At 48.3% G+C, this 14,586-nt stretch overlaps 1 protein-coding gene across 3 annotated transcripts in view; it reads right to left on the bottom strand.

Moving 5' to 3' along the window:
* Nucleotides 1–3,361: 3,361 nt before the first annotated feature.
* Nucleotides 3,362–14,586, bottom strand: part of FGR (FGR proto-oncogene, Src family tyrosine kinase) — a 30,793-nt gene continuing 19,568 nt past the window's right edge. For all 3 annotated transcript variants that reach the window (XM_020983269.2, XM_020983270.2, XM_020983272.2), the window contains 11 exons: nucleotides 13,757–13,994; nucleotides 12,916–13,018; nucleotides 12,559–12,657; nucleotides 8,921–9,024; nucleotides 8,618–8,767; nucleotides 7,948–8,103; nucleotides 6,958–7,137; nucleotides 6,773–6,849; nucleotides 6,462–6,615; nucleotides 6,179–6,310; nucleotides 3,362–4,153 (listed from right to left, as the gene is read on the bottom strand). In XM_020983269.2, the coding sequence (XP_020838928.1) occupies nucleotides 3,945–4,153; nucleotides 6,179–6,310; nucleotides 6,462–6,615; nucleotides 6,773–6,849; nucleotides 6,958–7,137; nucleotides 7,948–8,103; nucleotides 8,618–8,767; nucleotides 8,921–9,024; nucleotides 12,559–12,657; nucleotides 12,916–13,018; nucleotides 13,757–13,994 (1,602 nt within the window). In that variant the 3' untranslated portion in view covers nucleotides 3,362–3,944. The remainder of the gene's footprint in view (nucleotides 4,154–6,178; nucleotides 6,311–6,461; nucleotides 6,616–6,772; nucleotides 6,850–6,957; nucleotides 7,138–7,947; nucleotides 8,104–8,617; nucleotides 8,768–8,920; nucleotides 9,025–12,558; nucleotides 12,658–12,915; nucleotides 13,019–13,756; nucleotides 13,995–14,586) is intronic.

Raw genomic sequence — 14,586 nt, 5'->3', positions numbered from 1 at the left:
AGCAGCCCAGACCAACTGTTCCCCTTCCCTGCTCCTCTTCTTTCCTCAGCAGTCCAGCCATTGCCCAGGAGATGGAAAAGGAGGATGGGATTTGACTATGGGGTTCTGCTGGTTGGCATGCAGAAGATATGGTGTTGCCTGGCATGGGCAGCTTCCTGAAGAAGGTCTTCTTCTGCCTCCTCTGCTTTAAAGTCCCAGGCCCCAGAGCCATTCCACCCTCACCCCCTCCCCTTAACATAGCTCCCCCTCCCCCCTGCATTCCTCCCAGCAACAGGAAACCCCAGATCCAGCCCAGACTTCAAACAGCTCCTCCCTCCTGGGCAGGGAGTGTGGGAGGAGAGGGCAGAGAGCAGAGGGCAAAGGTCATCTTTGTTCCTGCCTGAGGTGATGAGGGACCCAGGACAGGGGGAGGGGGGACAGGAGGTGAGGCTAGAGGTTCCCCTTCTGAATTACAAGCTAGGGGCAAGAGTGTACTTGTGAAAGAGCAAATGTCTGGGTCTGCGTGTATCTGTGTGTACCTAGAAAAAATATTGACTGGGTACCTGTGTTATCATGAATCTGGGTCCCAGCTCTACATCCATTTGCTTTTGTGTTGATGTGTGTGCCCATGAGAGGCGTCGTGGCGCTTTGGAAATAACAGAGGATTTGAAGCCAGAGGACCTGAGGTCAAATCCTGCCCTTTGCCACTTATTATTTGTGCAACAAGTTGTAAATCCTTTGTGGGCCACAGTTTTCTCATTTGTAAAATGAGGGGATGGGATCGGATGACTTCTGAGGTCCCTTTCAACGCTAAATCTCTGATCTTACTTCCAAAGCGTATTCGTGTATATCCGTGTTGCTCTGTGTGTTTGTGTCTACAGTATAAGCGGAGTGGTGTCCTTCTTTATGGGTCTCTCCCTTCGCCTCTCAGAGTTTCAAGTGCATGTAAGTGTGTGTTTGTAGCTGTCATCATACCCATTTTCTTTTCTTTTCCTTTTTTGTTTTTTGGCAATCAGGGTTAAGTGACTTTCCCAGGGTCACACAGCTAGTAAGTGTCTGAGGCTGGATTTGAACTCAAGCGCTCCTGACTTCAGGGCCAGTGCTGTATCTGCTGCACCATCTAGCTGCCCCCCATATCCATTGTCTGCACATGTCCCTGTGGATGGGTATCTGTGCTTCCGTGTTCACAGTCCTATCAAGCACCTACCCCTTTCTCCTTTCCTTTTCCCTCGCCTCTCCCAAACCTTGACTGGTGGGGGCCCATGTGGGGATGGCCATCAGATTCCTACCAGATTAGGCAGATCTCAGCAGCTGAAAAATGTAGAGGTCCAGGATCTCCCCACCTCAAGCCAAAGGTTGCCAGGCAGACATGGAACCCTGGGGAGGACAGGGACAGCATCTAAAAGCTTGGCAACTTCATACACTTGTAGATAGGTTGACCATTTAGTTCAATTCTCAGAGGAACCACGGCTCAGAGCAGGGAAAGCCTCCAAATGGATGATCTCACTTCCTTTAGCTGGAAGGTGCTGGAGAGGACAGGCTGGCAACCAGAAGCCCGGCGTCCCTGTGGTTTTCAAACTCCTCAGAACCCAGGTAGCTTCTCCATAAGGGGCAGTGCCTCTATCAAGAGTAATGGGATGAGGAGGGACTGGAGCGATGGATCTTTCCCAGTTGGAAGAGTGGCTACGGTGAACCCAGAAAGCAAGGTTACAAGGTGCAGTGATCATAATGGCCACTAGAGGGAGAGCAGACACCACACTGGTGGTTCTGCCTGCGGAGAGCACAGGGGAGGCAGGTGGGCATTGACCATAGTACCGCCCTGTTTTCTTGTTCTGGTGGGGACAAGGGGGCATTCAGATGCATCCCTCCACTGAAGGTTCCTAGGAACAAGAATGGTGAGTGCCTGGCTCAGAGATAGGCACCAAGATTATCCATAATGATCCTACACCTTCCTTTATAATACCCTCCCTGACCGCCTGAATTCAGAGTCCAAAAACAAACCCTCCCTTGGGGAGCTATGTCATTGACCTCTCCCACTGCAATTCCCTGCCACTGATGCCCCCGCCCTCCCATTGACCTCTCAAAGTCTATCTCACTGACAGTATACTCTCATCACCCCAATCTGTTTCCACTGAGCCCTCTCAGCCTCAATCCCTTTCCAACCCATTCCCATTGAGCTTTTCAACCTGCTCCCACGGAGCCCCATAAGCCCCTCACAGAACCCCCAAACCACTTCTATTGTTTTCCCCAAGCAACTCCCATTGAAACCCCTAACTCACCTTCACTGACATCTAATACTTTCCCACTGGTTTCCCAGCCCCACCTCCAATGATCCTCAAATCTGCTCCCATTGCTCCTTAACTCTTTTCATTGACTTCTCCAACCCATTCCCACTAAGTTCCATCACCTGATTTCGCTAAGTTCTCCCCCCCCCAGCCACTTCCACCAACTATCCAAACTCCCTCCCATTGAGCTACCCAAACCACTGTTACTACCCCAACCTTTTCCCATTAGTTTTTCCAACAATTCTCCAATCCAATTCCACTGACTGGCTCCCATTAATCCCTCAAACCACTCTTGTTGTTTCCCCTCCCTGCCCCCAACCAAAATTGAATCCCTTAAGGACAGGAATTGTTTGTTTTTAATTATTGTATCCCAGCACCTAGGACAGATCCTGGCACATACTGGTGCTGAATGAATGAATGAATGCCTTCCCACTCTTCCCATTGATTCTCAAGGTACTCTCACTGACTCGGGTTTGGAAGTAGTCCCTTTCTATTGGGGCCATTTCCCAGGGGTCAGTCACTTGTTAAGATGTACCCTGAATTAGATGGGCAGTGTGACCTCTGAAAGGGATTCTGACCTAGTGGAAAGTCCACTGATCTCAAAGTAAGAAGACCATGACTGAATACCCAGTTCTGATAGATATGTTGACATCAGGCAAATCTCTTCACATCTCTGAGCTTCCGTTTCCAAGCGTGGCAAATGGGATTGACGATAATAATACTTACAATACCCACCTCCCAGTGTTGCTGGAAACTGTAAGCCCCATAGAAATGCGAACTATTATGTGAGCTCATTCCTCCCCCACTACCACCATCACCAAGGACAGCTCACATTCTCATCATCCACCTAAGTTCTTTATGCTATCACCTGGCTAGAACTGGTTAGATGGCTGTAGATGGCGGGCTTGTTACTGGTTCCATGTGAATGTGACAGGACTTAATGCTAACATAACCTTCTCTAGCCTAACTCCAGTTGGAGACACAGCTCTGGTCTCTCTCCACCCAATGCTCTGCACCAGTCTTAGGGGGCTATATCTAGTCCTCCTGTTAATTCCCATTCCTTCCCACTTATTGCCACTCCCTAACCACAGGTCACCTCATGTTTTTTTTTCTTTATTTACAGAATTGATTAAAAAATAAACACACAGGCTACAGAGAGTAGGTGAGTATGGTCCTTCTCCCACACCACCCCCAGTTCTAGGCACAGTGGCAAGAGAGGGAGAAAGAATCTGGAGGGAACAGAAATAGGGAGCTACGACAGGAGGAAAAGACAAACGAGAGGAAAGGGCCTGTGGGTGGATGGGTGAGTGTCCAGAAAGGGATGAGGATGGGAGGATTGCTAGGGGCCAGATAAGGGAGGGAGAATGGCTTCATAAATAATGTCAGAGCAGAGGTGTCTGGAGTGCCAAGAGGATGAACCTTAAGAATTGGGAAAGCTAAGGATGGACTAGTGAAAGTTGAAGGTTAGGAGGTGAGGCCCAGACTAGGAGGCAGTTCAAGTCTATCCTTTTGGGAAAGGTTGTGCCTGGAGTAGAGGTAGGGATTAGAAAAAATGTCCTTGACCTGTCCCTCAAATCAGACCCTGGAATGAAGCTGCCAGGGACAGGGCTGAAGGACTGGTAGGGTCCTGTAGTAGGCAGGGTTCATGGTGTCCGGGGTTCTGGTGGCATGAAGCAGGGGCTAGGACTCATCACCTGGCTGGTACTGGGGTTCAGTGGATGTGAAGTAGTCCTCAAGGAAGGATTGCAGGTATTCAAAAGTAGGTCTTTCCTCAGGAGACTGATGCCATGACTGTTGCATGATCTCATATAGAGAAGGTGGGCATCCAGGGGGGCATGGCATTCGATACCCTCGTTCCACCTGTTCCAGCACCTCCCGGCTATTCATACCTGGGAGAGAGAAAAATTGCAAGGCAGAATTTCAATTAGGGAAGGAGAGCCTTCTGTAACTGGTGCCATCCCCTCCCTAAAACTTCAAAAGGTCCAGTGCCCTCCATTATGATGCATTGGGAAAAGGCTTCATTGGCATTGGAAGATCTGGGTTCGTAGCCTGGCACTACTACTGATTACATAGAGTTGACCTGCAAGATCAGAAGGGAGAAATGCAAAGAATACCTAGTGTCCTTTAATGAATTCAAGTCACCTACATCCTCCAGTTCTGAAATAATTGGAAGGTAGGAATACACACCCTACCAGTAGCGTCTGAAAGATCATGGAAAACTGAAGAGGGAGCCCAAGATTGGAGAAGGGCAGATGTTGCCCCAATTTTCAAAAAAGAGAAGAGGACAGAGACTGAAATGATAAGTCAGTGAGCTTCAATTCTTCAGAAAATTCTGGAATGGGTCATTAAAGAGGTGGTTGGTTAACTTCTAGAAAGGGAAGCAGTGATATGAAGAACCAGCAAAGGGATGGAAGGGGAGGGAAGGGAATAAGCATTTATATGGTGCCTACTATGTGTCAGGTATTGTGCTAAGTGCTTTTTATAGGTATTATCTTGTTTGTAGCTTGATCAAAAATAGGCCATACCAAGAAAACAAAAGACAAATGCAAAAAGTACCCTCATTACCTTCATGCCAGTGTTACTAAACCAGAAGATGAGAATGCTGTGAATACATAGTTTACTTAGATTTTAGCAAAGCTTTTGAAAAAAGTATCTCATACTAGGCTAGATGGTAATACAAAGAGATAAATTCCTAATCAGTTGAGGGTTAGATTCAGAGTTGTTGCTAATGGTTTCATGTCAATATAGTGGGAAGGGCTGCTAGGTGGCACAGTACATAGAGTGCTGGGCCTGGAGTCAGGAAGACCTGAGTTCAAATCTGGCCTCAGACCCTTACTATCTGTGTGACCCTGGACAACCCTATTTGCCTCAGTTTCTTTATCTGTCAATGAGCTGGAGAAGGAAATGGCAAACCCAGTCTAGTACCTTTGCCGAGAAAACCCCAAATGGGGTCACAAAGAGTTGAACATGACTGAAAAATGACTAAACAAAAAAAGATGGTAATACAAGATAGATTCAATCAGTGGAGTGGTTAGATTCAGAGTTGTTACTAATGGTCCCATAGCAGGAAGTTTCCAGTGGAGTGTCCCAGGGATCTGTGCTGGGCCCTGCGCTGTTGACCATTTTTATGAATAACTTGCAAAAAGGCATAGATAGCACACCCTCATCAGATATGCAGCTACCATTAACCTGGGAGGGATAGTTAACACACTGGAGAAGTCAAGATCCCAAAAGATTTTGTTAGGCTCGAGTATTAGGCCAAATCTAATATGATGAAATTCTATAAGGATAAATGGAAAGTCTTATACTTGTGTGCCAAAAATCAATTTCCCAGTTTCAGGACTGGGAAAACATGGTTAAACAGCAGTTTGTCTTTAAAAAAAAAAGATCTATGGGTATTAGAAGATTACAGGGTTAAAGTCAAGATGAGTCAACAGTGTGATGCAGCAGCCAGAAAAAAGCTAATGGGATCCTGAGCTGCTTTAAGAGAGGCAGAACTTCCCGAAATAAGAAGGGAGACAGACATCCTCTCCATCCTCCATAACCTTTGGACAGAGGCTGGAATCTTGTTTTAGTTCTGGGCACCATAGTTTAAGAAAGGGGTTGATAAGCTGGAGAGTCAGAAGGAGCACAGCTAGAATGGAGAAAGTCTGTGCAGCCATGTCATCTGAGGACTCAGTGAAGAAACAGGGAATGTTTAGCAAACTGTTCAGCCTCTTTAGACCTCAGCGTTCTCTTGTAGGAAATTGGCAGTGATGGGGGAAGTTAGATTAGATCACATCTAAAGTCCTTTCCAGGTCTGAATCCCATGACACCAGGTCTGAACCTGTCTTAGGGACAGAAGAGAGAACCTTCATCATTCTATACTATGCTTCCTTCTTCCTCATTGCCCACCCCAAAGCCTGTAGGGGCACCTGGGTAGGGGATCCGGCCCTTGGTAATGAGTTCAGTGAGCAAGATCCCGAAAGACCAGACATCAGACTTGATGGTGAACCGGCCAAAGAGTGCAGCCTCTGGAGCAGTCCACTTGATGGGAAACTTGGTACCTTGGAGGGAGAAAAGCAAGAGAGAGTGAAGAAGTCCAAGGGAAGAAAATCCTAGACATTAGAAGCCTCCACAGTGGGAGAATTGGGAGTTTGGAAAAGGGTTCTGAGGGCATTGGCTGAATTCTGGACACCGGGGAACAGGAGGGGGCACCTTGGCGGGGGTTGTATTCATCATCCACAATGAGCCGTGCCAGTCCAAAGTCGGCGATCTTACACACTAGTCTGTCCCCCACGAGGATGTTGGCTGCCCGTAGGTCCCGGTGAATGTAATTCATGCGTTCCATGTATGCCATGCCTGTGGCCACCTGGAATACCAAGCTTTAGCTAAGTTAGGGCTTCACAGGGTATGTACATGTCCCATAAAGGGCCAAGAGGGGACAAAAAAAAACACCAGGAGGAGGGCAGGGGCAAGAATCCAAAGGCTAAAAGCTGATTATACCTTCAACCCCAGTTCCCCCTTACCTGAGCCGCCATGTCTACTAGGTGGGGCAACCTCAGATCTTGACCTTCACCCTCCTTGAGGAATTCCAGCAGACTCCCTAAGGTGAGAAACCAGGCAGGGGTGCTTCAGTTCCACCACCTGAATCCCTGGAGCCTGGCTCCAGCATCCTACATATATGCCCTGCCCACCATGTTCTCCAGCTCACCATGGATCATGTACTCTGTGATGATATAAATGGGCTCTTCAGACACCACGGCGTACAGCTGCACCAGCTTGTCATGACGCAGCCTCTTCATGATCTGGGCCTCCTCCAGGAAGGCTGGTGCAGACATTGTGCCAGGCTTCAGTGTCTTCACTGCCACCTTGATGCAGCCGTTCCAAGTGCCTGGCAACAGGTAATATATAGAAAGTCATCTGGGGAAGAGAGGGTGAGCATAGAGGCAAGCCAGCCTCCAGTCACCTCCCTATCCTCCCCAAAACATTTACGTAAAATGACAGGGTCGGACTAGATAATCTCTCAGGTTCCTACCAGCATAACATTCCATGTTCTATTGAAGAAACAAGGCACTGGGCTAAGAGCTGAAACTACAGTCTAGCCCTGATGTTCTATGTGCTAAGGACTTTCCAGCTCTGACATTCTGTGTTCTAAGGGACCTCCAGCTCTGACATTCTGTGTTCTAAGGTCCCTCCCAAATCTGAAGTTCTATATATTATGGTCCCTCTAAATTCTGACATTTTATGTCCTAACATCTTTTCTAGCTCTGACATTCTCTGTTCTAAAGTCTTTTCTAGCTCTGATTTTCCATGTTCCACACATTGAAGACTGCTCCAGCTTTGACATTTTATGTTCTAAGTTCCTCCCAATTCTGACATGTTATATTTTAAAGTTCCTTCTAGCCCTAACATTCTGTGTTCTAAGGTCCCTCTCAGATCTGACATTTTCTGTTCTGTTCCTTTCCAACTCTGACTTTCTGTGTTCTATGTGCTGAGCACTACATATGCTATATTCTAAGGTCCCTCTGAGCTCTGACATTCTATTACTCTAACCACTTCTCAGTCGTGGGTTCCAACTAAATATCTTCTCTTGCTCACTCCCCACCTCTCCTCCCACCCACTCCCCACACCCAGAACAACCCTCCCCAAGTGGTCTCCACCTCCCCTGAGGACCTTAGAGTTTTCCCTGTTGCCTTCATACCCATCCACACATCCCCAAAGCAGCCCATGCCCAGTTTTCGGTCCAGGATGATGGAGTCTCTGCTGATCTCCCAGGCATCTTTACCCAAGCCTAGGGTTCCTGGTTTCATGATGGCACAAGGCTTCGTGAGTAGGTAGCATAGCCCGTCATTGAATTCTGAAGGATCATAGTATGGAGAAGGAATATGTTGGGGACCCATGCTTCTGAGCCTCCCTCCTATCTGGGAAACTAGGGCAGTTAGCATTCTTTCATTCATACAATAGCCATTGATTAAGTACCTACTATACGCAAGGCTATAAGCCAGACAGTATAAGAGAAAGAGGGACAGCCTTAGAGTAAAAAGACTTCTGACTCATACTGATTGTGCGACCCTGGACAAGTCAATGACCCTTTCAACGATTGAGAAAACTCCCTAAGACCATAAATTGCTAATCTGCATTGGTGGAGATAGTTCCACACCAGGAGTTCTCTATATAAATTAGATCAGAGGTTTAGATCCCCTTCCACCCCTCCCCCCCCAAAAAAGTTCTAGATGGAGAAATTCTAAATTGGTCAGAACTTTGTTGGTCTCTCTGGGTGGGTAGGAGTCCCTCTTCCCCAACCTCCTTACAGTAGTCCTAGCCCTGGTGGACCCTTTCTGAACTCCATCCCATAACCACACCTCACTCACCAGTGTAGTGCTGCACCAACTTTTGGACAGAGTCGAACTGGACCCGTGTGGTGATGTAATACCCGCCATTGTCCAGTTTACGGATCTTGTAATGTTTTACATGGTCCCCCTTATTCTCATCCCAGTCTCGGATAGACAGAGAATAGGCCCCTAGAAGGGTGAGAGCAGGGCAGAGGAGAGAGAAGCTGCTAAGCACTTGCCTTCTAACCCCCATCAGAGAGACAGCCAAGTGGTGATGGGGGTTCCCAGTTGTTTGGTCCCATCCCTTCCACCAAGCCCCCAACCCCTCCCCACACCTCCCACCTTGGGTGGTCTCGCTTTCCCGGATAAGGAAGGTTCCTCGAGGGTTGCTGGGGCTCAGCAGCTGCCTTTCAGCATCCTTCCGACCTATCTTCCCAAAGTACCACCTGGGGAGGAAGGGGAGGCCCACACAGGACCAGGTGAAGAAGGTCCCAGGAGGGATGGTGTACCCTGGAGCAGTCACTGCCTTCAAGGCTGCCACTGACTCAACCAGCAAACCATAAGGACCTAGGATTTAGAACTGGGTTCTGACAGATTTATCAGTTACAGGATTACAGACTCTCAGAAGGAGCCAGGTGCGACTGGTACCTGATGGAAAATGGGTTTGAAGCAGAGGTATCAAACTCAAGGCCCACAGGCAGCTGCACACTCCTGTGAAACTATCAAGTACAGCCAGAAACAGATTAAAACAGAGTTGGGAAATGTCTGACAAAATAAATAAGAATACAATTCAACATAGATGATGTTAATTTGTGGTTTTCTAAGTCAATATGCTGAGTACAGGGATCTCTTTCTATTAGCATCTGATGCTATTGTCCTACAGCATTCCTCAACAAATGACTGTCCATCTAGTCTCCTCTGGACAGAACCTAAGGCTTCCTCATCATCCCATTCCACTTTTGGACAGTTTTTATCAGTTAGGAGATTTTTCTTTCCATCCAGCCTCATTTGCCTCCTAAGGTCACCCAGGACAAGTCCAATCCTCTTTTCCTATGATGGTTCTGCTAATACTTGAAGGTGGCAACCACGCCTTCTCTTCTTAGGCTAAACATCCTCACAGTCCCTTTTGCTGATCTTTTATCTGCCTTCAGTCTTCTCATTCTGGCTGGGGATTGCACTACCTTCTCACTGATCTCACTGAGCTTTCAGATAACTTTTCCTCTCTTTCATTTCAGCCAGGAATAACCATCACCTCCAGGAAACCTTTCTGGATTAACCTCACTCATTGTCCAATTGTGGTCCAATTTGCAGACACGACCTCAAGACCCTTAGGGCCTTGCCATCCACCCTATAGCTTCACTCTAGGACACCTTTTCCATGTGCCCTGAAGTGGAACTTTCTTTGCATGTGTTGTCTCCTGCAATTAGAGTGTTAGTGGCTTGAACACTGGGAAATGTCTAGTTTTTTTCTATTTGCATCTCCAGTGCTTAGCATAGATCTTGGCATATAATAAACACTTAATAAATGCTCTTTTATTTCTTCATTCATTCGTTCATCCCTTGACACTCCCAAGACACTGCTATGTTTTAAATTTCTGTACTGTCTCCTCCATCAGACAGGAAGTGCCACGTCTCCCCCGATCCCTAAGAGCTGGGTTACACTCTCTGTTCTCCGCTTGTCAAGGTCCTTTCTAAAATATGGATTCCAGAGCAGAACAGAACAAAACGTTCCTGACTGAGACCAAGTCCAGCAGCCCTGAACCTCTTTCCTGCTGGACACTCCCTTGATGCAGCCTGAAGTCGCTTTAGTCTTTTTGCCAGACAGCTCTCTCTCATTGGGTTTACAGTTCACCACCCCTCCTCTACAATCTTCTGGGGCAGAGATGGGGAGGTTGAAGTAACACATACACAAGTGAGTATAAAGTATATTCAAAATAATTTCAAAAGGGAGAGAGAACTCTTAACTGGGGAGGCAGGGAGATGGGAAGGGGATTAGGAAAAGATCTATGTAGGAAGTGCAACCTGAGCTATGCTTTGAATGGAGGTTGGAGGCAGAGTGCATTATACCAAGGTGAGAGATGGAGCAGCCAGAGGGTCAGTTTGGACGGAACAGAGAAGGGGTGAAGGGCTTTCTTCCACCAGCAAGATACTATGGTGCCAATTCCATGGCTCCAGCTGGCCCCGCTGTGTAGATGATTCCCGGAATCCCCACATCTCCACAGGCTTGCTGAAAGTCCCCACTGGCCATCCCCATTGTCCCATCAGACTCAGCATGTCCAAAACTGAACTTCTCACCTTCTGTCTGATAATCGCTCCCCCTCCTGATATTCCTGTTCTACCAATGGTCTCCCCGCCTCCCAAATCACCCAGCTTCAAAACCTCAGTCTGTATGAAATATCTCTATTTCACCCTTTCCTTCATCCCCCATTAGATTGTAAGCTTCCTGAGGGCAGGAACTATCTTTTGCTTCTTTTTGTATCTCCAGTACTTAGCACGGTGCCTGGCACATGATGTTGTTGTTCAGTTGCTTCAGTTGTGTCAGACTCTTTGTGACCCTGCTTGGGGTTTTCTCGGCAAAAATACCAGAATGCTTTGCCATTGCCTTCTCCAGCTCATTTTACAGAGGAGGAAACTGGGGCAAAAAGGGGGAAGTGACTTGCCCAGGGTCACACAGTTAGTCAGTGTCTGCAGCCAGATTTGAACTCAGAAAGATGAGTCTTCCTGACTCCAGGCCTGGTGCTCTATCCACTGCACCACCCAGCTGCTCCCCCCTGGCACATAGTAGGTGCTTAATAAATGTTTGTCTATCGATGGGTCCTATGACAACACCAGGCCCTGCTGAATCTTCCTTGCTAAGTTTCTCCAGTCTATCCCCTGCTGTCCTCTCTGTTCCCACGGTGACCATTGTAGTTCAAGCTCTCATCATCTCTTGCCTAGCCTGCAGTAATAGCTTCTTAAGTGCCTTCAGTCTTTCTTCCCTTGAATCTATCAGGCAGAACAGGCTGTCTCAGTAATTTCTTCCTATGCAGCTCTGATGGCATCACTCTCCACTCAGACACCTTCAGTGGCTCCTTACTGACTGAGGTGTATACTCTCACCTTCGAGGCCCTCCCCAATCTGGTCTGCCCCTGCCTTTGCAGCCAAGCTCCCTCCAAACGTACCCAGTGCTCCAGACAAAACAGATTACTCACCGCTCCCTGAGCATTTGAGATGCTTCCCTTCCCTTCCTTCCCCATCCAGAATGTTTTCCTCCAACTATCTAAACCCTTCAGGTTTAGGATTCAGCTCATGTGCCACATTTTCTGTGAAGCTTTGCCTGGCCTCCTTCCCCCATTGCCAGCCCTCTCTCCACTCCCATGCAACAATATCTCTCCTTCTGGATTGTAATACCACTTACTGTCTGTATGAAGGGACTGCATATGACCCAATCATCTGTTTGTTAGTATTGTTCATTTTCATAGAATGTCAGAGCTGGGAGGGGCCTTAGAGCACAGAATGTCAGAGCTGGGAGGGCTCTGAGAACACAGAATGTCAGAGCTGGGAGGGCCCTTAGAACACAGGATGTCAGAGCTGGGAGGGCTCTTAGAACACCGAATGTCAAAGCTGGCATGGATTTTAGAACACAGAATGTCAGAGCTGGTATGGACCTTAGAACACAAAATATAAGAACTGGGAGTGCAGAGAAAGGTGGAGAACATAATGTCAGAGCTGGGAAGGACCTGAGTACATAGGGATTATAGATGTCATTTAAAAAAATGTGTCTTGTCTCCCCAGCTAGATGGAAAGTTTCTTGGGTGCAGGGACAATATGCCATCTCTGTTCTCCTAAGCACAGATTCCTCCTCCCCCTGTTTCATCCAGGGCAATAAGGAAGGACAAGGAAGCTGGGAAGTCCCAAAGAGCAGAGACTTCCTGGTCCCTCTTGTCTCATCTTTAGGACCTGGATTAAAGTCAGAGCACTGCAGCCCTGACCCTGACTCACTCTTCCGCCTGGATGGAGTTCACAGGAGCCACATAGTTGCTAGGGATGTATCCGGTGCGTCCAGAGCTCAGGGATCTGGCCTCCCACCAGTCGCCCTCACTGCAAGGACAGATGGAAGGGCGGGATGAGCAGCTGTCCCACTCTGCTCGCTCTCCAGGCAAGAGAAATGGGGCACCAGCCTGGCAGCATCCGCCTGAGATAGTAACCCCCAGGGGATGCTGAATGATAGTCCGAGCATCCGACCAGCTGGGGTCCTTGAGTCTCCCCACCCCTGCCCTGCTCTACCTAAGATAATAATCATGGTTGCTGGGGGAATCTCTCTCCCCCCAGAAAAGCCAGGGCCCACAGGTCACTCACGTGTTGTTGAGGATGTGGAATTTTTCTCCTTTTGTGAAGGTGAGGTCATCCTCAGTCCTGGCATCATATCCATAAAGGGCAATGAAAAGAGTTACTCCAGCCCCTGCAGGGAGAGGGGGCAGCTGGCTAAGTGTGGTCAGGCCTCCGTGACCATACCAGGCATATAGCAGTTTGCCCCTTCTGCTCAGGAACGCAAAGATTCCCCAAAGCCTCCAGCTCCTTAGCCACCTGCCCTCACCTGCTCCTCTCTCCTTATTTTCCCAACCCCCAAATTCTTTAGTTCTCATTCCTTATTCCAGCTAGGCAAGCCTGTTCTCCCTTCTGTCCCTCCTGCTTGGACATCTCCCCTCCTCTCTACCCTGTGCCCTGTGCCCGATGAACAACCTCCCCCACCCCCAGCATAGTGGTGACCCTTCCCCACTCCACCCTTTTGCTCTAGCATATTGTCTACTCCGGTCTCCTCTTAGATGAGAGACTCCCAGAGTTTTCCCCCTCACATCACTGGTTCTCTGAAGCCAGAATCATGCCTCCCTTCTTAGAAGGGGCAGGAGTGGGGATGGGGTGTGAGACTGGCTTTCTATTTTCAGACTGGGGGCTTCCTGAAGGCAGGAGCCATGTCTCCTTCTTTAGGTCACAGGAAAGTACCCTATCTCCCTCCACCTCTGGGTCTCACCCCAAGCCATAGGCTCTGCCCACGGGAGTCCAGGTCAGGGGAGGAGGTCTGGGTTGACTTTAACACCAGGTGATGTTTGGCACCTAAATATGAGGTTTCTAGGGTTTTGTGGCTGACCCTACCTCCCCACTGGTACCTCCTGCCCTCCCTAACCCCCCAAGCACTGACCTGCCATGCCTCCAGGCTTTGAGGAAATAGGATTCAGGAAGGGTGGCATGCTGACTTGTTGGGAGAAATTATTGAGGTTGGGGTTGTGGCGGGGGGAAGGGGAGATAACCCTGGTGGGCTCAGGACTATAGCGGTCCCCATGGCCTTGATTTCCTCTAGCATTGTCCTCACTGAAGGCCTCAAGCTTGGCATCTGATCCTGCCTTCTCCTTACAGGGCACACAGCCCATTGTGGGAGCCTGTGGAGGGTGGAGAGGCAGGATGAGAGGGAGTGAGACACTTGCCTGTCTCCTTGTGCATCCCCTACACCTGCAGAGGCTCCCTGTTCCCTGGGCTAGCTGTACGTGTAATAAGGCTAGGACTAGGAGCCCTCCGCAATGTACAAGAGACAGAATTCTGCCTTGGTGGCCTGGCTCCCAGTATAAAAATGATGATGATGATAATAATCATTATTATAATAATTCAGCCTTAGAGAGTTGCTTGGGGTACTAGGAAAGTAGAGTGACTTGCCCAGGGACACACAGTATGTATGTATCAGAAGTGGGACTATACAGAACGCAGGTCTTCATTACTAAAAGGCCAACTCCCTATCCACTCCCCCACACTGCTTCAAATAATAATTTATTTGTGAATATAATTATTAAGAGGTACCCTGGCATAATGGGAAGCCAGGGAGACCTGGGTTTGAATCCTGTCTCTGAAACATACTGACTGGTTATGTGACCCTAAACAAGTCACTTGACCTCTCAGTTCTATAGGTAACTCTCTAAGACTCTAAATAGTAAAGAAACTGATCTGCATTGGTGGAGGAAATTTCCTCCTCTAGAAGTC

This window comes from Phascolarctos cinereus, unplaced genomic scaffold (assembly GCF_003287225.1).
Source record: "Phascolarctos cinereus isolate Bilbo 61053 unplaced genomic scaffold, phaCin_HiC Scaffold_726;HRSCAF=1367, whole genome shotgun sequence".
Taxonomy (NCBI): domain Eukaryota; kingdom Metazoa; phylum Chordata; class Mammalia; order Diprotodontia; family Phascolarctidae; genus Phascolarctos; species Phascolarctos cinereus.
This window is presented reverse-complemented; position numbering and strand designations above follow the sequence as displayed.